This window comes from Notolepis coatsorum (genome assembly GCF_963971535.1).
Source record: "Notolepis coatsorum genome assembly, chromosome: 2".
Classification (NCBI taxonomy): domain Eukaryota; kingdom Metazoa; phylum Chordata; class Actinopteri; order Aulopiformes; family Paralepididae; genus Notolepis; species Notolepis coatsorum.
This window is the reverse complement of record NC_140166.1, coordinates 151,217,390-151,244,018: the sequence shown is the minus strand read 5'-3', so window position 1 is coordinate 151,244,018 and position 26,629 is coordinate 151,217,390. Positions and strand designations below refer to the sequence as shown.

The window sequence follows — 26,629 nt, the reverse complement described above, 5'->3', positions numbered from 1 at the left end:
CTCCCGGGATTGTAGCCATCCAGGTCTCGCTGCTGGCTGCCTTGTCCTCGGAGGAGAGGCTGCGCAGTACTTGCGGATCGCTGCTGGCCCACTGCCTGAGATCAAAGCCGCCTTTGATCAATGAGGCGCGGAGTTTAATCAGGAGAGCCTCGGCTTCTTCCTGGGTTGAAAGGCTTTGTAGACAGTTGTCTACGTAGAAGCTGTTCTTTACGCTGTGTAGGACCTCTTCGTCCGCTGCTGGGTCCTCTGCTACATGTTTCTGTAGTGCAAATGTCGCACAGCAGGGGCTGCACGTCGTTCCGAAGGGGAGGACTTCCCATTGGTAGATGGCTGGGTGCTCATCTCCTGGCTTCTCTCTCCATAGGAACCGTAACAGGGGCTTGTCCGCCTCTACTAATCTCACCTGCAGGAACATTCCTTTAATGTCCCCGCTGATGGCCACCTTTTCCTGGCGGAAGCGGAGTAGAACGCCGAGTAGGGAGGGGCCGAGTGTGGGACCGGGCAGTAACTCTTTATTCAGATTTTGGGATCCGATCTGGTAGCTGCAGTTAAATACTATGCGGTCTTTACCGTTGTGATGGACCTTGTGGTGGGGCACGTACCACGATTCAGTGGTCTGGTCAGCCTCTTTAATGTCCATCTTTGTGACGTGTCCCGCTGTGATGAGCTTCTCAATCTCAGCGCGGTATACACTCTCTTGGGCGGGGTTCTTGGCTAAGCGCCGCTCCGTGTTCAGCAGGTACCGTTCTATGGCGTCTGTCTTGGCGTGGAAAGTAGGCATTCCTTCTCGCCGCAGGAGTGGCGTGGCGTATCTCAACACGCCGTTGACCGGGACTCTCTTGGTCCCTGTCTCGAGGAGGTGAATGGCGTAAATGTCATCTTTAGAGCGAATGTCTTTCTTTCCATTCTTAAAGGGCATTTGTTCCAAGCTCCATAGCCGCTCTACGTGTTGCAGGAGTGCGGTTTCTCCCTCTGTGACTCGGGAGTGGAGACATCTAGTGGCTGTACTTCGGTTGAGAGATTTGGCGAGCGGGCCTTGGAGAGTCCATCCCAAACGGGTCTCGACTGCTGCAGGACAGCCTCGGGGTCCGGTATGAACCCGGTCTATCGGGACAATGAGGTCTGCATGGTCGGAGCCTATCAACAGGGTCGGCATAGCATTGTCTATGAGCGGGATCGGTAACTTGCGCAGATGTGCATATTTCTCCATCAGCTTGGCGACGGGGTATGTGTACCGCGACAGTCCTATTTCTTGGCTGGTGAAAGCGTCTACAATCTGGTACCGTCGCTCAGGCTGGCCGCTTGCTGCGATAGAGAATGAGACATTCTCGCCCTTTATCGTCTTCAAATCTCGTCTTATTGTCCGAATTGTCATTTGGGTTTCGCTTCCCCGCAGCCCTAGCTGGGCCGCAGCGGAGGCGAGCAGCAGGGTCTTCTCTGACCCGTCATCGAGGACGGCGTAAGTGTCCAGGACTTTATTCTGGTAGCTTAGTGTCACACGCACTACTTTTAGGAGTACTCGGGCTCCACTGCTGCTGGCGGGATCGATGTACATGACGCTCGCTTTGCGGCTGGATGGTGCAGGTGAAGGGCGCCGTCTGTTACTGTCGTGAAGTATGTCCAGATGGGCTCCATCGCACTTGGTGCACCTTTTCTTTAAGCGGCATTCGGCTGCCATGTGTGAGCGCGCACAGCGAAAACAGCGCTTGTTGGACTTTATCCATTGACCTGCTTCCTCCGCGTTCAGCTTGGGGAAGGAGTCACATTGCGCTAGCCAGTGTTCTTTCTCACAGTAGGGGCACACTATCTTCCACTTCTCCGTTCTGGAGGGGGTACTGTGGCTCCTGCTGCTCGGTACTGACTCCGATTGGTGCATCACAGTCACCGATCTTCTTCCATCATTTAGTCGTCTGGTTCCTTCTCTGGAGCCAGGGGTGCTCCGTCCGAATGTATCTAGCCGTAGGCTGCTGACTTCTCTCGCCAGGAAGTCTGCTAGATCGAGGAGGTTCGGTTCGGGGCCATTCGGGTCTCTGTGGTCCCTCTGCCGCCTAAAGCGCTCCTGACGAGCGGGCGGCAGCTTCTCCAGGATCCTTTCCACATTTGAGTTGGCGTAAAGTTCATACTTCCCCTTCTCTCTTTGCGCTCCCAACATCCCTACCAGGGACTGCACTCTGATGGACAGGTCGTCCAGTGCTCGATTGTCTATTGCTGGGGGTAAGCGGTCGATGTGTCGGATCTCCTGGATCACGTAATCCCATATGCGCCCATACCTCTGGTCCAATGCTACCAGCGCTGCTGTGTATGGGGTTGTGGAAGTCGCGTAGGCGAGCGCTATATTATGTGCGCGGGGCACCTTTAAGTGCTGCAGTAGGATGGCGTATTTGTGGCGTTCATCCAATACATCCACCAACATGGTCTCCAGACACATGCGGAGTTCTGTATACTGGGCCCGGTTCTCTTGGGTGAAGTCGGGTACCATAGGCGTGCCAATGTATGACGCTGACTTGGTATGGGCTGGTACCGGCAGTGTACCATGGCCCGCTTGTCCAGGTGCTGTTCCTCGGTGCGGGTCGTGCGTCGTGCTCACCCGTGTATAGAGTCGGGGGTCTGTAGCGCAGCTCCGCGGGAGTATAGCCTGGGCTGTACCGGACCTCCTGGTCCGGTAGAGTACTGTGCTGTCTTCGGGCGCGGTTCTCCTCCTCTTCCTCTTCGTCTTCAGTTAGGTCATCCAGTGCTTGTAGTCTCTGGTTTAGCCTCTCCACAGGATATGCTGCTCCTTCCCGGTTGCTAGGTCTCGCTTGGACCGGTGGGGGGAGGTGGTCTGTGGGGGGTATAGACCTCGTCTGTTGGTCAAGTTCAGGGTTGTTTACTCGGCTAGGGGATGCCGCCCTGGAGGTGTGTCTAGACGAGTTCCTGGAGCCTCTGGCGGAGGGAGAGGGTGTTGTCCGTCTGATCAGCTGTTCTATTAGTTGCGCTTGCTGTCTGTCGCGCTCTGCGTCCCGTAGAGCACCAGCAGCTGCTCGCTGGCTGTCTGCTCGGTCTCGGGCCACATTCTCTTCCATCTGAATGCGTCTTATTTCCAGGCGTATGTGCTCTTCTTCGCTCCGTTGCTGTAGCTGCAATCGATCGCGTTCACCCTGGAGTCTATCGCGTTCAGTAGAGGCTTTCAGGCTGACGAGGAATGCCTGCTGTAGGGTCCTCTCTGCCTCGCTGGGAGAAGGCGGTTGTATAGGGGAGCCTTCCCTCGGGGTACTCCTTGCGGAGCCTTGGAGCTCTATCTCCACGGTGCTCTCCCCGTCTTCTTCCGTGCCGAGTTCTCTCTCGGTAGCGTTGTATTCCTCCCGGGACTCATCGGGGACTACTTCTTCAGTACTGGCGGGGTGTGAAGTCATGTCTGGTTCCCACTGGTCCCCACCGTGAACTTGGTCAGTTACATTAGAGCCCGTATGGGCCTCTATGGTCGGGGTAGTCTGGGCGTTGGGGTTAGACATACTTTTACTTTCTAGTTTTACCGCGTTTACTGTTAGTAGAAGACTAGGTTGTTGACTGACAGCGTAAGCCTCTAAGTACTGAGGGAGCCGTCGTTCGCGCTGCGGGCGTTGGTTAGGAGGATCGTTTCGTGGAGTGTTCATCATAGGCCATTTCAATATTAATAACACTATATTAATATTACACTAATTACCATCCGGCTCGAAGGACCAATTGTAACTGAGGGGTACAATTCCCTGACTGTATTACTAGATATGATACTTACTACCACTACCTTTGTACTTAATATTCGGCCACCCAGTACACGGCATAAATATATTATCATGAACACTCTCACGTAGATGAAACGGATCCAACACAAATGTACGAATTAGAAACAGGTCTTTATTTCCTACACAGCGATGGTGTGTAGAATAAGCACTTAATCACTTAATTACATTTATGAATTGAAATAGTATGCACTTTTATGGCAAGGAGTATTCGTCGGTATATCAATAGATAATGTCCAATCTCTGAAGGCGCAGGTGGTAAATATACGACCTGGAATAGTTAAGGAATAACAGCAATGATACTTTAATGATTATAGGCTGGATACACTAGAGGGGGTTAATCCGGTCGCTTGTAAGCCGACAGGAGTAGGAGGGGGGGGGTAGAATCCAGCTGCCTCGTCCGGCCAAGGGTATCCCAGGAGAACCCACTGTAGTGCCGTTCAATGCGCCGGCGATCCTTGGACCACAGATGAAAGCAGGTGGACTCTTTGTGGGCCGGCTCTCTCCGGTCCACGGGGGAGAGATGTGGAGAGACCTCGTCTTGCAGAGCGTCTCCTCACCTTGCGTCCTCTCCAGGGGGGGGGGGTTCCAACACACGGTAGTGTCGGGGGTCTTTATCCATAGAATAATCAAAGTATCCAAAGCATAATCCGTGCCTGGGAAGGCGGGCTGTCGTCGGTAGAATAATCCGGTATACAGGTCCACTCGCTCGTCGGCTCTGGGGCTCCTCGGGTGCAGCTTCACATAGGGTCAACCACCCTGGGTAAGCAGCCAGTTCTCTGCCCGAAACGATGGGGTACTGACTACGGTAGTATTCTCACCGCACGAAGCACTATATATTAACAGACTATTATTAGCTTAATAGACTACGTCCAACTCGACGATATAGTGCCAAATATGACTATTCAAATATTAATATACACGATGTCTCAATACCGATGGTAGGCCGAACTTGGCCTTACTCCCACACGTGGCATCGCAGGGAGGCTTTACGTCTGTGACTCTATTGGAGGGTAAGAAACTGGACTGAAAAGAAAGTCCTACTTTAGTAGCGCAGTATATATACGCACTATGAACAAATAGTCCCATTAGTGGTGCGGTAGCCAAATTCCTACGCGGAACTAGGACTTGTTCGTACATGTCGAGCGGTACGTTTGAACTGGGTCTGAGGGGTATGGCAGCCTGGCACCAAGGTCTCGACCAATAGTAGAATGGAGACTATTATGGGATGTTCAGTAGGCTAGAATGGATATTCAATGCATATTGTACAAGGAATATACAAGGGATATCAGGGAATATTAGAGAATATACAAATACAATTAAATATATATATATAAATAAATATATATATTTGGTTTAATCTGGCCCTTCACAACAGCAACCATTGACTTGTATTAACAGCCTCATGAAATCAAAATAGATGTTTAAGTTATTTTATCACATAATATGACATAATGTCTTGCACTGATTGTCACTTATGAAAAGCCCATTTCCTTGTAATTTCCTCAAACATTAAAGGAACACGCCAACTTTTTGGGAAGTTATCTTATTCGCCATCTACCCCAGAGTTAGACAAGCAGATACATACTCTTCCCAACAGTCACGAAATACACTCCGAATACAACTCCAAAACATTCCTGTAAACATGGTTTGACCTGTGTATTTACCACGTGGAGAAATACACATTTTAAATTAGACATTTTCATTTTCTAAACAGATACATACTTTTTGCCAAATGACTGTTGCCTTGGCGCAGTGATTTCATGCATCACATGAAAAGCCCTGTTGTATCCACTTCACTCAATGAAAGCGTGTTTCCTGGTAAACAGAGCTTTTCAGGTGATGCGTGAAATCACTGCGCCCAGGCAGCAGTGGTTCGGCAAAAAAAAAGTCTGAGTATGTATCTGCTTTACTCTTGGCTACATTTGAAAAATAAATGCAACATTACTTAATACGGACTGGTTGTTCAGAAGTGTATCCGGTATTTTATTGGGGGCCAGTGAAGGTTGTGGAGGACATAGCTATGCTACTATGACACCTGTATTTTGGGATCAATAAAGGAATATCTTACCTTATCTTAACCCTCCAGTCACCCTTGTCGCAGTTCTGGTCAAAAAGTAATTTTTTTTACGTGCGTTTGTGGATAGCGTTGGCTAGATTTGATGTATATGCCAAAAAAGTTGCTCAGTATCACATCTTGGACTTTTTTTTAAACAATCACTATTAGGCGCGTGAACAACAAGTGTCACACCTTTCACCCTAGTCGCAGAACTGGACAGGTTAGGGTTAGAGTTAGGGTTAGGGTTACACCCCTAACCCTAACCCTAACCCCAACCCTAACCCTAATTTAAGAAATGGTTAAAATCCTGAAAATGAATAAATATTTTATATGTATGGTGAGGACTTATGATGAATAATGATATTCATGAAAGAAAATTGGAACAATACATGAAAAATATATGTTTTACTGAGATTGCAGGTTCAGTCACTAGGGAGACAGGTACTGTAGTGGGTTTTTTGAAGGTTGACTCGAGGGTTAAGAGCTGATTTGATTGGTTGTAATTGAAGCCAGCCCTAACTCCACCTGCTAATAATGTATCACTGCCACTCCAGCCTTTTGAACAAACATGACATGCTGCGCCAAAGATGTTACTTCTCTGCTCACCAAATGACAAGTCGGACACACATTGATTCACCTCAAAGTCTCCAGTCTGCCGTGTGAATGCTTCAGGAAATCCCACAGCGGCTTGACTCCTGAGTCTCCTGTGTCGTTGACGCTGAGGTCCAGCTCTCTCAAGTGGGAAGGCTTCAGAGTGCGGATGAGAGATGCACAGCCTCTCTCTGTGATTCCACATCCTGACACACTGCATGAACATCATCAACTTAGTATGCAATTATTTATCTACAGAATATACTGGAGTTCCATTGCCTTTTCATCCCATCCCCCAATTTAGTCAATTTCCCCTTGGTCATTGCACTACCCTACTGTCAGTCTGGGGAGGGTGTAGACTACCACATGCCTGAAATTGTATTAACAGATTGCAGAATGGGTACAATACAGTACGGCTCAATACACACAATTGTTAAGGGGATGCAGACCAGAGAAAGACTTTCATTTAGTTTACATCAGGGTCCCCCATTTTCAATTCATAATGAATTGTAAGTAAGGGTGCAATTAGCACCGTGCAATCCATTCTTTGTGGATCTAGCCCCTAGTGTTGTTTAGACCTCTACACTACCCAGCCGCTCCTAGTGCTTAGACCTCTACACTACTCAGCCGCTCCTAGTGCTTAGACCTCTACACTACCCAGCCACTCCTAGTGTTTAGACCTCTTTATACAACGGCATGCAAATTTCTCGATTCTGATTGGCTGAAACAGTCAATTTACACGTATGTATTCTTCACAATTCCACACTCCTGGTCCCAGGACCCGCCCACAACCGAATTACAATCACTCCGCCGTGGGATTTTTAGGAAAAAACAAGATGGCGGACAATAATCTTTAACAAATGGATATGTTGATAGCGTCATAACGACTAAATATAAACCGATTCTGTCACGGTGAATGTCTTAGTTGTTTAAACAATGTTGGATGATGTAATTGATGGGTCATGAGTCATTGTGGAACAAAATAAAACTTGTGCGGATTGAATGATTGATTAATTTGCAATTTTCTTTTTAAATTTTTCTTTTCTTTTTTCCCCTTCCTTGCCCCTGACTGCAGAGCTCACTCTCTCACACTGTCTGGCACACTCACTCGGTCGCATACACACCCACACACACACACACACACACACACACACACACACACACACACACACACACACACACACACACACACACACACACACACACACACAACACACACACACACACTCCTGTCTGCAACGGCGGAGGAGAGTCAGACAGAGAGACATAGAAGCAGCTGGGTGCTGCGCTGTTTTAAGTGAGCATGGCCTATTGAATTGATTGATTGATTGATTTGATTGATTGATTGATTGATAATTTTATTACTGTCCGCCTGGTTTCCAACTGTTTAAGTTTAGGCCCTCTTTCGAAGTTGGTTAAGGTTTTACCTACTTTCTATAGAAGCATCTAAGAATGAAGTTCTATAGAAAGTAGGTTAAAAACTAAAGAAAAGTTGGATGTGTTAGTTGGTTGGATGTCTTTGTTGAAAGACAGTTGGATGTGTTAGTTCATTGGATGTCTAGGTGAAAGACAGTTGGATGTGTTAGTTCGTTGGATGTCTTAGTTGAGAGACAGTTGGATGTGTTAGTTTGCTGGATGTTGCTGGATGTCTTACTGAGAACAGTTGGATGCACTTCCGAGCTGCTTCTACATGGAGGCAACTTCTCTTTTTTGTTGTTGTGGGAACTACTTTTTGTGGTGGATGGTTTTTTCAATAAATCTTCGATTAATGTGTGTTTATTGTAAAGCAATAAGGTTGGATGAATGTGGCAGTTGTATAAAATAATTACACCACTTGCAGTCGTGATTTGTGAAAAATAAACCATGCCTAGGGGGGTCTAACGACCACCCCTAGGCATGGTTTGTTTTTCACAAACCACGACTGCGCGTGATGTAATGCTTAAACATACTACCCAGCCGCTCCTAGTGTTTAGACCTCTACATACAGTACTACCCAGCTGCTCCTAGTGCTTAGACCTCTACACTACCCAGCCGCTCCTAGTGTTTAGACCTCTACATACTACCCAGCCGCTCCTAGTGTTTAGACCTCTACATACTACCCAGCCGCTCCTAGTGCTTAGACCTCTACACTACCCAGCCGCTCCTAGTGCTTAGACCTCTACACTACCCAGCCACTCCTAGTGTTTAGACCTCTACATACTACCCAGCCGCTCCTAGTGCTTAGACCTCTACATACTACCCAGCCGCTCCTAGTGCTTAGACCTCTACACTACCCAGACGCCCCCATATCACTGTATCATTGTATTACAAGGTTCTAAACACAACATTATATTTGTAAAGCAAAGTGAACAGTGCAAATGTTGTGAAATCATTCATATTAAACCATCTTAGAATTGTCATATATATATGAATTCAGTTAGATGTCTATGTACTTACAGAACAGTTATAGGAGCTATTATATATTCATGTGTATCTACAGTATCTATTGTTAGATACAGTATTAATGTGTATCTACTGTTAGATATGAATGTCTATCTACTGTTAGATATTAATATGTATCTACTGTTAGATATTAATGTATATCTACTGTCAGATATGAATGTGTATCTACTGTCAGATATGAATGTGTATCTACTGTTATATATTAATGTGTATCTACTGTTAGATATTAATATATATATATACTGTTAGATATCAATGTGTATCTACTGTCAGATATTAATTTGTATCTAATGTCAGATATTAATGTATATCTACTGTCAGATATTAATGAGTATCTACTGTCAGATATTAATGTGTATCTACTGTCAGATATTAATGTGTATCAACTTACTTAACGGTTGTAGGGGCTTTGGCCTCTAAGACTGGCAGAAGCTTCAGAAGACCCGTCTCTGATCTGGCATATTTCTTGAGGTCAAACTCAGCCAGCTCCTCTTCCGAGGTCAGCAGCACAAAGACCAGAGCTGAACCCACACCTGACAGTTCGCCCAGCTGGAACGCTCCTCTGTCTATGTACCTCTGGACCTCCTCCACCAGAGAGTGGTCGTCCAGCTCATGCAGACAGTAGATCAGATTGATACTTCTCTCGGGAGAGATAATATTACTCTGCAGCGTTTCCTTCACGTATTCCACTGTTTCCTTGTAGCTCTGTGTGCCGTTGCTTCTCCTGGTCAAAAGTTCTTTTAGGTGAGTCTGGTTGGACTCCAGCGAGAGGCCCAGGAGGAAGCGAAGGAACATGTCCAGGTGTCCATTCCGACTCTTTATGGCCTTGGCCACGGCGTTCTGGTAGAACTTCACTTCAGGGTCACCTGCGGTCGACCCCTGTTTGTTGAACAGGTTCTCGTTGTCATTGAAGAAGGAGAGAAAGACATAGAGAGCAGCCAGAAACTCCTGAATGCTCAGATGGATGAAGGAGAAAAACGTCTCCTCTCCCAACACCACGTCCTCCCTCTGGAAGATCTGCATGAACATGCCGGTGTACTCTGAAGCTTTATCGCAGTCGATGCCACACTTGTCCATGTCTTCCTCATAGAAAACCACGTTGCCCGCTTCCAGCTGTTCGAACGCCAGTCTTCCCACAGCCAGGACGCTCTTGTCCCAGTTCGGCACCCTCCGCTGACTCTTCCCGTCGCCGTACTTCTCTTTGCTGTGTTTGAACTGGTAGACCAAAAAGCGAATGTACATTTGAGTCAAGGTCATCGGCATCCCTTTCCTCTCCTCCTCTGTCATTTTCCCCAGGACGAAGGCGGCGAGCCAACAGAAGACGGGGATGTGACACATGATGTAGAGGCTCCTTGATCTCTTCAGGTGTGAGATGATACTGGCCACGTTGGCCACCTGGTCATCGGGGAATTTCTTCCTGAAGTACTCCTCCTTCTGTTGGTCAGTGAACTCCTGGACCTCGGTCACCAAATCGACATACTCCCCTGGGATCTGATTGGCCGCTACAGGACGGGAGGTAATCCAGAGGCGGGCAGAAGGTAGGAGCTTCCGTCGGATGAGGCTCGACAGCAGCACTTCCACAGAGGTCGGCTCTGTGACATCATCGCAGGTCTCAGCCGTGTCACAGTAGTCTAGTTCGAGACTGCACTCGTCCAGACCGTCGAGCACAAACAGAACTTTGTACTCGCTCGCGTCATAGTCTGGGTTTCCTGAAGTCTGCATGGTTTTGAAGATGCGCTGAAGGTGATCCTTCTCGATGAACCGCGTTTCGTGAATGCATTTATGAATGAGCTCCACCAAACTCAACTGTTTTCCCTTCAACGGTTTCAGAAATCTAAAGAGGAGTGGAAGTGTGAGCTGGATGTCCTGATTGGCTTTCTTTTCAGCCCATTCTTTAATGAACTTCTTAGTGGCCACGGTTTTCCCAGTGCCTGAGCCTCCGTTGGTGAGAACAGTCCTGATAGGAATTCCTTGTTTTGTTTTGGGATTGAAGATGTTAAGACAATCGATTGGCGTCACTTCCGTCGCGGTCTCTCCTGATTTACTGTAGGGCGCTTGTATGACCTCATGTTCAGTATTGACTTTTCCACTTTCTCCCTCCGTGAAGTGGAGCGCTATGTAGGAGGCATCTAGGAGCTTCTTATGCGTATTGTCTTTTTGGAAGCCCTCATTCAAAAACTTAGCGGTGGTCAGCAGGTTGGATTGGAGTTGGTCTTGCAATGCTGCCATATCAGGCAAGAGTCCTAAAATGAGTATCAAAATAATCTAGATTAATGTTTTCAATTACTTACTAAAGCAGCTTATTCAACCCATTGCAAGAATGATATTTGTTCGATATGCTTGTGGTGCATTTCTTTCCCCCAAAAATATTTGAATTACAATTTATTATTATCATTATTATTATTATAAAACATTTGTAATATTAGTAAGATATTATCTCACATTACTGTATATGAAACTAGAGACCACTATTTAGCAGGCTCACCACTAGAGTTAAGAAGCTAATGGTGTCATATGAAGCTAGAGATCACTATTTAGTAAGGCCAGCTTACTGGGCATCTGCAGTTGGGAGTTTTAGTAACTTATTATAGTGTGAATTTCTCCATACCTCTCTTTGGCAGAGCCCTGAGGTGTGGCCAGCAGTAGCAACCCCTCCCCTAGATACATACTACTACACTGATAGTTAGGGTGTAAATATTTGACCCCACAACGATTAGATTCTTCAGGCAACGATTCAATGCATCATGAAATCTCTTCATTTGACCACGATTCAATTCGATTCGATGCGATTAGATACATTTTCTATCAGTTAATTCCAACAAAAATGTTGAATACACAAATGTGGCTGGGGGAACTGATTCACTCAGCATGAATGGACTATAGGTCAATAAAAAATCAACCTACTGTATATAAAAAAAAAAAAAAAAAAATATATATATATATATATATATATATATATATATATATATATATATATATATATATATATATATATATATATATATATATATATATATATATATATATATATATATATATATATATATATATATATATATATATATATATAAAGCTAAAAGAAGAAAACCTTCCTCAGAAGCGAAGTGAGTTGTGCACCAAACAAACAAAAAGCTAAATCAGTCCTGAGGAGTGTGCGGTCCCTTCTTTTGAAGGTTTTCTTCTTTTAGCTTTATATATCTCTCTTGCGCTGACCTGCACCTCCAGTCGGGGTCCAACAAGATGTGCACAAGTCTTATTTAGTTCAATATATATATATATATATATATATATATATATATATATATATATATATATATAAAAATGTTAATGTATTCTTATCGATTCTAACATTTTCCAATCGATGCAGTTGAATCGTTACCTTAAGATCGATGCATTGTTATACCCGTACTGATAGTTATAGGTAATAGATAGCAGAGACTGGGACTCGTCAAAAGATACCACAGAAGTCGCCGCTTTCAAAAGTGGAGTCATAGGATTGAAAGGGTGTTTTTTTTTACCTTTCACAGACGTAGGCTGAGTTTCCTTCAGGAGTGTGTAGAAGGCTGATTTGACTTTGTCGCCTCCGGAGTTCAATGCCGTGTACAGCGCCCTCATCTGTTCCTCACTGGTCCTCGTGGCTTGGATGATTGAGTAGTGCTCCCTATGGATCATCCCCCTCTGTAGCAACTCATCCACTATCGGCATCACTAAGGTCACACTCTGAATGAGCTTAGCTCTGTTCTCATCCACATAGGCAGCCTCTGTGGGAAGATGAGAGTATAGAGCAGAAGACTGGATCATCGCAACAAAACACATTCAATACAACTTCAAGTGCAATATTCTACAATTACTTCAATCGCTTCCGTGACAATCATTCATATTCCACTAGAAGGAGCAGTACTGATTTTATACTTCCAAAATTCAACTTATTAATGGGCACGAATACTTTTTTATATTCTGTGGCATTGGAGTGGAACAAGCTTCCAGTGGCCCTGAAAAGCATTGAAGAGGGGGGAAGCTTTAGACGTGCCACAAAAAAATGGCTAGCCAGTGAATTGTAGAGTAGCCGCAAGAGAGAGAATAAGCATCCAGCTTCTGTCACATTATGCAAAACACGGCCCTTTTAGTTTGATTGATTGAAGCCACGCCACCTTTTGAGGTGGTTTATGACCATCAGCCCCGCCCCCTTTTCTGATTGGTCGAGGGATTCAAGGAGGCGGGGGTTTTGGAGGGGAGGGACTTCCGGTTTCGGAAGGGGAGGGGCTATAAGGGGAGTGACTTCCGGTTTCGGATTTTTTTTTCAGAATAAATCAACCGATTTTCAGAATAAATTTATGACCCTGTGTGTGTGTGTGTGTGTGTGTGTGTGTTGTGTGTGTGTGTGTGTGTGTGTGTGTGTGTGTGTGATTATTTTTGTTATATTGATGTAATGTGTCTATAAAATGGTTTCTTGGGTTTCCCTAGTAATCATGTGTAAATAAAGAAATGTATCGTAGAAACCTGTGTGATTCCCCTCTGAAGGCTGTCAAACTGCAGCTTCTCAGTAGACTGGATGTGTCTCTCTGTCAAACTGAGTCCCCTCGCTGTGACAGTCCCCTTCGCTGTGACAGTCACAGGAGGCGGGAGAAATGGAAGAGCTCAGCGAATTAGGGAAGTCGAAAGCTTCTGTCAAAGCCCTGGTAAGTATTGATTTACGACTTGAGGGGGGGCATTAGGAGGCGGGAGAAATGGAAGAGGACGGCGAATCAGGAAACCCGAAAGCTTCTGTCAATGCTAGGGTATGTATTGATTTACGACCTTGTAAGTCTGACTTCCCCTTTCTGAGGAAAACAGAAAGCTTATGTCACTGTCCTTATAAGGGAGATAGTTCTTGAATGATTTATGGCCCCTAAGCTGTGTGTGTGTGTGTGTATGATTATTTTTAAGAAAAATGTAATGTGTCTATAATTTTGATTCTTAGAGAATGTCACTTGTGTTCAGAAAATATATGTGAAAATAAAATACAATGTAAGTGAATAATAGGCTGATGTTGTTTGAAAAAGAGTGATAACTTGTAAACAGGGGTTCTAAGTAACCACACTAAGTATGTATGTATGTATGTATGTATGTATGTATGTATGTATGTATGTATGTATGTATGTATGTATGTATGTATGTATGTATGTATGTATGTATGTATGTATGTATGTATGTATGTAAGTATGTCAGCAGTGCTGACCCGGGGGTTAGTCATTGAGGGCAAGGGTAATGTTTAAGTTAAATGCATGGAGGCTAGGTTCTGCTAGATGGGTGCATCTCGGGGATGAGGGGCTGATTACAACCACCGGCTGATTACGTAGTAATTAGGTTTCGGTGAAACGTTTTATTTAAAATAGATTCTTCTAAAAAAGGTTGCATTACTGTGTTATGTATTATTGTTCACATTAATTATTACAGTTAAAGATATGAATAGGTATAAAAAGTTATACGTGATAGTGTGCTGAAAATATAAAGTTCAGGAAATAATTTATGTGTCTGTGAGGGTGTGTGTGTGTGGGGGGTGTGAATTGAGGCCCCCTTTTAGGTGTTAAAACACCCCATGGTGGCGTGAAGTTTAACAGTTTAGGGGGCATGCAGAGTTAGAGCAAAACTCTGTAGAACATTTTAATTCACACAATGGATGGGTTCACATGAACACAATTTAAACCAGGTACTAAAAATGTACGGATTAGATTCCAAGTCCAGTGTAACCTCGGACCTACTCATAATGGCTAAGGCTAATAAAACATTCTATTATTCTAACCTATATGGGCTGATGTAACCCTAACTAACCTTACAGTCATGCATTTGTCCTAATAAACTAACTTACACTATAACATGCAACACTTTGATGAATATTGTTACACAGGTGATAGAGTTCTATTCTCCTTGATCACCTATCGTACAGAACTTGTAAGTAGTTTTGGATAAAAGCGTCAGCTAAATGAATAAATGTAAATATGTGTTGGTATCCAGGGCTAGGGGTGTCTGTCTGTTGACAGTTTGGGACACAGTGGTGACCATGCAATAGAGATAACTGTAGTTATTATTTCTTATTTCTTATTTCGTAAAACGAATTCAATGTATTAAGATATAAATGTACCCTATATTCGAGTCTTTTGACAAGGTTAAGAGAATACATACCATAGAAAGACTTTTGTCTTCTTTACATCAAAGACCCCCATTTTCAATTCACCAGGACATATATGACATACATGACATACAGATAGACAGTACTGCTACATCCATACATTTAGGACATACCAGATTGCAAATACACCAGTGTTTGTGATACAAAACAAAAGAAAAAATAGTGATAACTTGTAACTGTGTGTCTGTGTGTGTATGTATGTGTCGGTCCAAGCTGTTTTAACTGTTTCAATAGGGTATTTCATATGTCTTAAATGAATAAATTAAGACTTATTTCTGGATATAGATCACTTCGAAGCACTCTAGCTAAAGTTAACTAACCGCCCATGAATGTCCATAGACTGGTTCAATGGTACACCTGTATTTATAAAGCATTTATAGGTCAACTACCGTTTTTACCACGGTTCAAACCTCAACATCACATCAAACCCAATTTATATGTCTCAATACCCCTGAAAATAGCACAGAGTTTGGGGGAAAAGGCCTTCATGTTCTCTGATAGCTAAGCCTGTAAAGGATTTCAAAAAAAATACTTTGAAACTGTAGGCCCTCAATACCCTATCTGATTTTAAAGTTCAAATTAAGGGCATTTAAAGAATGAGAAGGGTTAATGTCCCTGCTTCACTGCATAACGTGGTGTTATATTTTATATTTATGACCTGACCATCTCTCCCATACCAACCTCATGCAAATCATTACCTTCCATCCTCTTTTTACCCCCGAAAAACCCATTCAATATAGTTTGCTGTACCTCAAATGTAACCCCAGGGCCCACTTTGCCTTTTGTATGTCTCAGTCTGCGTTCTGTGTATTTTAAGGTCTTTGTTGTTGCTGTCATTTGGAGCCAGGTCTAGCTAAGAAAGGGGTCAATGATCTCAAATGACTACCTGGTAAAAGGTATAGCATCTTTCATCCAGGAATTGCAACACTAACGTGTTACACACGAGTAAATCAGACATAACATTTGCAAATAGTATTGTTCTAAACAATGCAAGGCAAAAATCTTTTTATTTCTGTATCTACTGTAGACAATATGCAATTATATCATTGTCACCTGAAAACATGTTGCAGGATATTTAGCAGAAACTACGGTAAATGTAAAAAACATGAGTTTCAAGTTTCTTTAATAGTTGTCATACAGAAGTACAGAATACTTTTATACAAAATGCTTCTTTCTGCTACGCTCCAGAGACTGTGCTAGGCAAGAGATAAGCATGAAATAAAATAGTATAGCATGTAAAATAGAAGTAAAACTAGAAGTCACGTAGACACAGTGTTCAGTATATACATATGTACAATGTTCGATGCAGAATAGAAGTAACTGAGTTACCATACAATATACAAGATACTATGCAATACTAATATACAATACTATATAGTGCAAAGCAGAAATGGGGATGAGGTACAATTTAGGCACAATTTACAGTAAGGTGTACACAGGTATGGGGTGTAGTACAAATCCATTACCAATAAATATAAAGTGTGTTTAGGTGTTCTAAAGTGTGGAGAGTGGGTGTTGCAGTGTGTTGTTTGTTTAAAGTGAGTGTGTGCGTTTGGATGTGTGTGCTGTGAGTGCATTTGATGGTTATTGCATAGTGTTATTGTTCGTTATGTGATAACACATAATCCTATTGAATTCTGAATTTTTTGTTTATTGGTTGAGTGTCAATGATACATTTAAAACAGACAGGTCGATACATGTAAAATAGACGTTTACACAATGATAAGAAAAGAGGTTAAATAAAAAAAGTGTTTCATTACAGATGTATTTTAGAAGTTTAGTAAGATCAAGCCACAAAGATCTCCTACGTCTTTTCTTTAAGCTGTTCTAAGATACAGTATACAACAAATACATTTCTGAAGTACTTTACAGAACAGCGTCTAGTTAAATTCGTTTTTTTCAGGTGCAATAAAAAAGCCCCTGCTACATTATGCTCTCAATATTTTGGACCTGTATTACAAACTACAGTTACACACAGCATGAAATATTCAATCAACACAAAAGTGACAGTCGAAGGAAACTCAAGATATTGTATGAGGTGTTTTTAAAAGGGCGAATTAACTATTTTTACTAGATTGAGTAAATAGTCAGAAGGATCTCTGCGTGTAGGAGGATAATGCTAATTTGTCAAGGGTTGACATATAACACCCCCCATGACACCTCACTCCTTTGTAAGACAAACAGCTTGATGTTGTAATTACAGTGATTAGACTCGTGTGCCTGTCTCCATTCTATCAGGATGTATGGGGATACAAAATCTATATAATAATAAGCTGTGTATGTATACCAACTGTCATGCAAGAATTGCAACTCTAGTGTGGTACACAGGAGTAAAACAGACTATTTGTAAACAGCATTGTTCTAAACAGAGCAATGCAAAAATCTTTTATCTTTTTTTATCTACTATAGACAATTTGTATTTATATCAAGGTCACATGAAAACATGTACATGGATAAATGTACTTTGGTAAATGTAAAAAACATGATATCACATAATCCTAGTGAATTCTGATTTTTTTGTTGATTGTTTGAGTGTCAATGATACACTTAAAACAGACATGTCAATTTTTTGTTACCTGTTTACACAATGATAAGGTAAAAACAAAGTGTTTCAATACAGAGGTATTTTTTAGAAGTTTAGTACGATCAAGCCCCAAAGGTATTTTCTTTAACCTGATCTAAGGTACATTATACAACAAATACATTTCTGAATTACTTTGCAGAACAGCATCTAGTTAAAATAGTTTTTAGCCACACTAAATAATAAGAAAGTCCCCTGAGTACTAGTTTATGCTCTCAATATTTCGATATGCATTAAATCCTACAGTTACACACGATAGGAAATATTCAAACAGCTCAAAGAGTTCTAAGACAAATACATTTTAACTCACTCACCATAGGTGAGTTAGTGTGTAGTATGGTTAACATGTATGAAAGTAACATAAAGCCGTTATTAGAGTTGTTGATACAATACTTCACATACCAATAAAATATTTATTAATTTTGCAATAAAAAGCAAAATGCTCAGTATTACCAGCGAATGTTGTTTGATCCTTGTCCCGATGATTGAAGGAAATTCACTTTAAGAACCATTTAGCATGAAACATCTTAAAACAAAGATGAGTTTTATTCATTATAACCAGGAAAATAATGTTAGGTGTTGTCGTGATTATAGTGTTCACAGATAGGAATGTATCCAGGAGTGGTCCTTTATACATCAATAACCCTGGACAGACTTGTGAAGTCAGAGACCATGATGTATCATTCACATTAATTTATCCAAATGTACAGGATGTGGCAGATGTGTGTGCAAAATTTACCAGCACTATGCAGGGTTTTACATAGGCTACTAACAAAAACATTTCATATTGTTTCAGTGATGGTCTGGTTGATAGGTCTATTGTTGACTTATTTGTACCTGAAAGTTATGCTTCGTTCACACAGTAAAGACGCTGTTTGTGTAAAAAATTATGTATAATATCTGGACTGATTCACTGTGCCCTAGGTAGCGATACACTGTACCCCGTTACAGGGGGTATAGTGGATCGATTATATTTTGTATGAAACACCTTAAAACAATGAGGCATTTCATTTATAATATCAAAACATGGAACTCTTATGTAGAATGATGTAAAAAGAGTTCTACTAATATATTTCACTTAAAAAACGTGTACAGAAAGATAAATATCCGACCCCGGAGCCCCGTCTGAGTGTAAACAGGTTTTGTACAGTATACCACATGAAACCCATATGGTCTAGCGGTAAGGATTCCCTGGTTTCAACAGGGCGGCGCGGGTTCGACTCCTGCTATGGGAATTACACCTTTTCTATACATATGGTATGTTTTATTGTAACTGTTTGACTGTTTGGTTGTTTTAGTGCAACACTGCTGTCAGCAACATCTAAGAAGGAATACCTCCTTGAAAGGGTCTTGGGTTATCTCCTCAACACTAGGTCTGATGTGCATTTTCTTCCTATTGATAGGTTTTTACATACCTTTGCAAGGATATGTATGACTGTGTTGCATTCATTTATTTTAAATGTGTTGTACTTTATGGTATTTTTGTCTTATTCATGATTTATTGTGATACATCTTCTTGAAGTGTTTAAAGAAGATGTGTTTGTCCCAAGGGGACATCAATGTGTGTTGCAGGGTCTTACAAATACATATGATCTGATTTGATCATGGTCCTAACAAATGTTAAAATGTTTGCATGCATTACATTTAACAGACAGTGGTGACATTTCGAAGTTTTAAAGGGACACCATTCATAGAGCTGAAGATAGTTACACAACTGGATAATATTTTTATTATTACTAGGAGGAACTTAAAATCATCCAAAACAATTATTACACCTTGAGGTAGAAAAAACGCAGTTGGGTATATTATAAAAATGTATTAAAGAATATTACAGATCATGCTGTAACCTTTTTTATCAATAATATAAGCGTGCATAACATCAATAATATGGTTAATATCTAAAGTTTCTAAACACTTATGATTTTTTTGTTTAAAAGCCGTAACATCCACTATTACGGTGTATAAGCATAACAGATGTGCTCTATCAAAATTACCATTCATATGATCTAAAATAGTAACTAAGCCGTTTTCAAATAGAAGACTTTCATCCTTTGAGATTTTCTTTATCATATATTGCTAGTTATATAGCAAACCCTTCTCTCTCACCAGGTTCAACATATTTTCAAAAAGCCTTAAGCGCTCACTATTGACATTCCCGGTTACAGTGTACAAGTGGGCATCGCAAACTTGATTAGCGATAGCGTGTTTTAAAAGCAATGCGAGATCATAGTTTATAAAACTCATAATATAGGTGGTAGTCATGCTGAAGAAATTACCCATTTCCTATTATATATGCTACAATGCTGATACTTTAAACACTTTTTAAACTGAGTGAGTTGTTTTCAAAGTTTCTGTCAAGACTGGAAGAAGTGTTTGAAGAAATGTGGTAGCACCATTCACATAACCTATGATGACAGGGTATGGTTAAGATTGTGTGGGTGTGTATGTCTAGATGGATGTATTTCTGTATGGGGGTGGGGGCGAAGCTGCGGACGGATCTGTATGCCGCTATATAGGCGGTCAGGGTTGGATAAAAACCTATATATTTAGAGAGTTCCCTCTTAGAGAGACCCTAAATCATAAATCATCATAAATCATCTCAAATGGGGCGTGGCTTCAATCAATCAAACTAAAAGGGGCGTGTTTTGCATAATGTGACAGAAGCTGGATGCTTATTCTCTCTCTGCCGTATCTAGGAAGGAGGGTAGGGCGTATCTGTCTAGTCTCTTGATCGTATACTGTATGTAGAAGTGAAATACAGGTTAATGTTTTATGGGGTTGCTATATGTTTTATTATGATGCTCTATGTTTTATGATGTCTGTCCATGTCCAAAATCAGGGACCATGATGGAAATAAGTGCTTGCACTTTCTCATGTTTTTATCCGTTGGATGCTGTCTTTTACTCCACAATAAAAATCAATCAATCAATCAATACCCTTCAAGTGCAATATTCACAAGTGCAATTATCTACTCACTACTGTATGACACTGTGATTGTTGTATATTCTGTATATTGTATAGTATTGTGACATTGTTTCTTTTTTATTACTTGTGTGATTTTATGCTTATTTTCTATTACCAGCACCTTAAGTTCGAGTCCCTAATCTCATTGTATGCAAGTATAATGACAATAAAGTCTATTATATTCTAAAAAGGAGTATTACCACCCACTACCAAATGGTTAACCCTTTCACTGCGACAATACAGAAGGTTAACCCTTTCACTGACACACGACCAGGGGTGTAAAAAGTACCCAGAAATTATACTTAAGTGAAAGTATGGGTACTGTCTCAAATCTGACTCAAGTAAAAGTCAAAGTATCTGGCTAAAAAAACACACTTGAGTAAAAGTAAAAAAAAAGTCATACTTTTAAATGTACTTAAGTACTAAAAAGTTAAAGTAATTTTTTTTTTTTTTTGGAAAGGGATAGACCAGGGGTCTCAAACTCATTCCATCATCGGCCAAGTTTTCATTTTAACTATACATTGCACCAGGTGAGTTAGTTGAAGAGGTGAGCCAATTAGTGAAATCATCAGCTGGTCTTTAGGCAAGGCTGGAATGAAACCAAGCATACACTCTGCCCACAATGGAATGTTTTCTGTGATAGACCATGCTGAAATGAAAGAACAGAGGACACTTTTTTTTGCATTAAAATTATTTAATGCACTTCTCCATTGAAGGTAAACTAACATGGACGGCATTCACATCACAGCATGAATAATATCACAATATTAAAGACCGAATACTGTAGTATCCTGAATAATATGACAATATTAAAAACAGAATGGTGTATCCTGAATATCACAATATTAACCACAGCATACTGGATTATCCTGAATAATATCACAATATTAAAGGCAGAATACTAGTACCCTGAATAATACCACAATATTAAAGACAGAATACTGGAGTACCCTGAATAATATCACAATATTAAAGACAGAATACTGGAGTACCCTGAATAATATCACAATATTAAAGGCAGAATACTGGAGTACCCTGAATAATATCACAATATTAACCACAGCATACTGGATTATCCTGAATAATATCACAATATTAAAGGCAGAATACTGGAGTATACCCTAAATAATATCACAATATTAATGACAGAATACTGGAGTATACCCTGAATATTAACCACAGCATAATGCGGATTTTGTACTCCAAGTAAATGTCGTTTAAGGCACTGGCCAAAACATTGAAAGTATGGGAGCCCTTCAGTCTTCTGCAGCAGAACGCCTTTCAAAGCTTTCAGTGTCGATCCAGTGAGCGTTTACCCCAATGAAACTTTTTCGTCGGGCTGTCCAGCAATCTGTTGTTGTTGCGATCCATTCAACTTCACTCATAGCAGCAGTGACTTTCTCTTTCATGGTTTGAGCAGCTTTGCTGATCTTCGAGCGGACAGTGGGCCTCATAATGACGTTAGTGCTTGGTCGCAAACCATTTATCAGGTTTTTGAATGATGGCAACTCAACAACACTATAAGGTTGGAGTCCTTGAACTATGTATTTTTTATGTAGATAGGGCCATGGATGCTCGTCTTGTCAATCCACGCCGTCGCCGACCGTTTCGTCCTCTTCATCACTCATTGTGGCCATCTTCTATGGCTTGTCACTCTGACTCTATTCTTCTGATAGCAGGTGTTTAATCAAAGATCCCCGCTTTCTAGTCTTGCACAAGGACCAATCAGCATGGGTATGGGTGGGTTAATTTTCCATTGATGGGGATTTGATTGGCTGTTTACCTGCGGTCGCAGGATTAATAGCGTTAACGTTAGTTTGGCCAGATAAACAATTAAAAAATACTAATTAAAATGGTTGGACCTGCGAGATTTGTACTTTGTACTTTGTAGGTCTGCATTTTAAATGTAACGAGTAAAAAGTATGTTTTTTTTCTGAAATGTAATGGAGTAAAAGTACAAAGTATACAAACCTAATAATACTTGAGTAAAGTACAAATCCCCCAAAACAGTACTTAAGTATTATAACGAAGTACAATTACTCAAGTACTTTACACCCCTGCACACAACAAAGGGTTAATGGGAATGTGGGTGGTTTTGGTTTGAGTTATGGATGTGTATCAGATGATCAAGCCGTAAACAAAGAGGCCTATTGGGATGTTTGATCCTAGTGTGAAGAACTGTATGATTTGGTGTTCTGTGCCTTGTCTGTTTTGCTGCTGTCTATTTTATACTTGTTTTATGTCTGCACTTTTTTGTCAATTGTGTGCTCATTTTATGCCAATTTTGTATACCTGTCTTTTTTGCTGCTGTGAAGCAATTCTTGTATGAAAGGTGCTATACAGCGAGCTCCCGTAGCTCACCGCGTATCTCGGCGCTATTTCTGCATCGGGGACAACCGTGCTCATCACGGATCTGGGGTACACGAGTTCGATTCCCGGACCCGCTGTATTTTCTCAGAGTGTCTTCCCCTACTCTACATCCCATTCAACCTGTTTCTGTCGGTCATGCTTGACCAGAAAAGCGATAAACGCTAAAAAATAAAGTAAAAAAAAAAAAAAGTGCTATACAAATAAAGTGTATTATTATTATTATTATTTATTATTATTATTATTATTATTATTATTATTATTATTATTACTACCGTCTTCAGAGTCAGACAAGAAGTGAGATACCAATTTTCTCTCTGTGCATTTGGTACGAAGCTATCGGGCTGCAAGCTAGCCTAGCTTAGCACAAATTAATAGTAGCCGATACAGACCACTAGACTAGCTTAAAGGGGAACTATCTTATAAATGGCCTTTTTGAGTGTTTAGCATTGTTTCCTAGCTATGTGAACTTATATTAATATGATCTATGTCTCAAAATTCTCATATTGGCGCATTCTTCCAATTCTCCTCTCACAATATTCACCCTCACTGAACTGAGTCATTTGAAAATGTGATGATTTGTGATGTCAGAAAGACACTGCTGCATGTTAATGTTGAGATACAAGATGAGCTGCACACAGTGGCTGGACCTGGACCTGGAGCCCAGGCTCAAAACAGCTTAAGATCTTGAGGTAGAAAAATGCTGTTTTTGAGGACTTGATTATAAATACAAAACAATGAATAAAAAAAAATATATATATTACAGAGGTGTTCCATAGACTCACAAGAATTGTGTAAAAGTGCCCAAATAGTGAAAGAAATAGTAAAATAGTTCCCCTTTAAAACTCCTTGAGAAGTGTTTTCGGCCAACAGCTAGGCTAGTGGTCCGTATAAACATACACATAGACAATGGCACTCTTAATCAACTGGTCTGATAGGACACAGTTTAACTGAGGACATCAAGGTTTGTACCTCAACTCATTCACTTCCCTTACCTTTCCTCTCTCTCTCTAAAGCAGTGTCCTGTGGTTGTGTGTCTGAGTGGCAGGGTCTGTGAAAAGGACAAGAGATACCATTAGAGATACGCTTCCGTGAGTCTGCCTCAGGGCAGCTCTGGCTGCAATTGTAGCTTACCACCACCGGTATGACTGTGTATGAACGAATAATGGACTCTGTGAAGCGCTCTGAGTCAGAGCAACAGTCAGTCAGAGAAGAGCGCTATATAAATCCAATCCATTATTATTATTATTATTATTAGAGATGTTCACATAGTACATTCTCAACCTAGGGTTATCTTTAAGCTGTGATTAAAGCCCCTACATGTAAGATTTCAACATCCATATGTCCTTATCGATTATCGATTACACCTTGGCAGGACTGCCACAAAAACAAGTTTGTTGACTTCTATATTGTATTCATCATCATTATGTCACAATGCCGTTCACAACACAACCGCTTGTCACCTCACTCGCATGGTTAAAAGCAAGCACAGAGACCCTTACTAACAACACAGAATGGTTAAATCGGTTGAAAGGGACAATTCTGTGTTGGAAAAATGTCCCACTTAGACCAGCTTCTACACATGTGCCACTGAGTCTTAAGTTACCATGGCAACCACTCGATTCCCAGTCAGTTATTCACAGCCAGTATCTTTGCAACAAGCAAAGATGTTTATTCATCTTAAACATCTTTAAAACTCACATTTCACCTAAAGATGCAGTTAATTATCATCATCATCATCATCATCATCATCATCATCATCATCATCATCATCATCATCATTTATTTATTCGAACATGGAATTACCACAGTCCAACAGTACATATTAATTATTTTCCTGAATGTGTTTATTTTATAGTAAGTATATTCGGTGTTGCCGCCATCTTCAGTGTTATGGATTTCAAAACTACCAATGTAATGATCTGCCTCATTATATAGACTGTCTCTGGTTAACCTGTTATGCCCTAGCCATATTTTCTGAAAATCCGCCTAAAAATACATACCTATGTAAATGGAAGATTGCTCCACTTCTACAAGGTCCATTTGCATGTTATTGGTATCTAGGGACATCTATGGATCTCATGGAATGTATTCCCAGTGTCAGAAATATTGTGTCTGTTACTAGGCTTGAGTAAATTGTGATGAAACAAAGGAGAATATAAATTATGATTTTTCTTTGCATCTTTGACAGTGAATAACACCATGCTAAAAATGAAAAACTAAAAACTAAAACCTAAAGAAATGAAAAACTGCCACTTCAGCACCTTCTTGAGATGACCTTATTATAGCCAGTATAGTCTTAGCGGGCTGCCATGTTTTTTTTGTCATGTCACTGGTTTGATAACTTCCATCAAACCTGTGGCTGTGTGTATTCATGAAAGCATGAACATAATTTAACATAACACTAACCTCAACCACTCCCTTTCCTAGTCTGACCTTAACGGAACACGCTAATATTATGGGAAATGCACTTACCGTCTTCTCCAGAGTCAGACAAGAAGATAGATACCAATTTCCTCTCTGCGTTCAGTAGGAAGCTACCCGGCAGCAGCAACAAATTAATTGAAGCGGATACAGACCAGCTAGCCTAGCTGTTGGCCAAAAACATGCGAAGAACCGCTGCCCTAATTGACTGCCCTAAAGTGGATAGGGACCAGCTAGCCAAAAACATCTCTCCCAGAGTTTTAACTAAGGCTAGTGGTCCGTATCGGCTTCCATTAATTTGTGCTAAGCTAGGCTAGCATGTATCCAGATACCTTTCTATTGAAGGCAGAGAGAGGAAATTGGTATATATCTTCTTATCTGACTCTGGAGAAGGTACGCGCATTAACATGCCTCTTGATATGTATCTGTGTGCTATAAACATGCCTCTTGATATGTATATGTGTGCTATAAACATGCCTCTTGATATGTATCTGTGTGCTAATATGTCAGAATAGGACCTACGGTATAGAATTCCTTGCAGTGAAGTATGTCTTACCTTGTGTCATCAGGCTCACTGGCTGCATGTTCAGGAACACCCCTCTCCTCCTCCTCACTCCTACATCCTCCCTCTTTGATTCCATCGTTCATGTTCTCACTGCTTTCACCAGAGGCCTCGCCTTCCGTTCTGCTCGAAGGCTCCTCCTTTCCTTCATCTGGAACTTCCTGTTCCGTCTTCAGAGTCGATCTTCTCTGGGGGACATTGTCTTCCGTCTTCAGAGACGATCTTCTCTGGGGGACATTGTCTTCCGTCTTCAGAGATGATCTTTTCTGGGAGACATCGTCTTCTTCTTTGCTAACTGCAGTGTGATATCTTTGTTGCTTAGACGTGGAGAGGTCTTCTCTTGTCCGTCTCCTCTTGTGTTTGGACTGTTGGCAGCCCATGGCGTCGTCTCCTTCAGCCTCGACCGAGGGACTCTGTCGGGGAGAGAGACAGGGGGAACAATCAAGCAGCGCAGCAAGGCTATAACAAAGTGTGACTTCTGCGCTGTTAGTTTCTGGCCTACTTGTAAACAGTGAGGATATGAGTGACCAGGGGTGGGAAAGCTACTTGCAACCTAGAATCCAAGTTGAGGTGTATCTTTATTAATCCCCCTGGGGCGAATTCGTCCTCTGTATTTGACCCATCCTAACTATTTAGGAGCAGTGGTTCAGCCACACAATGTGGTGTGCGGGGACCACCTCCAGCTGTAATGTCAGTACCTTGGTCAAGAGAC

General features: G+C 41.5%; 1 protein-coding gene across 1 annotated transcript in view; it reads right to left on the bottom strand.

Annotated features, from left to right (window-relative positions):
• LOC311224101 (NACHT, LRR and PYD domains-containing protein 12-like) overlaps window positions 1-26,168 on the bottom strand; it is a 52,183-nt gene extending 26,015 nt beyond the window's left edge. The window contains exons 1-5 of the mRNA XM_084308923.1: window positions 25,912-26,168; window positions 23,927-23,982; window positions 12,369-12,611; window positions 9,242-11,093; window positions 6,455-6,622 (exon numbers count right to left, since the gene is read on the bottom strand). Coding sequence (XP_084165049.1) covers window positions 6,455-6,622; window positions 9,242-11,093; window positions 12,369-12,611; window positions 23,927-23,982; window positions 25,912-26,003 — 2,411 coding nt within the window. The 5' untranslated portion in view covers window positions 26,004-26,168. The remainder of the gene's footprint in view (window positions 1-6,454; window positions 6,623-9,241; window positions 11,094-12,368; window positions 12,612-23,926; window positions 23,983-25,911) is intronic.
• Between the last annotated feature and the right edge of the window lie 461 nt (window positions 26,169-26,629).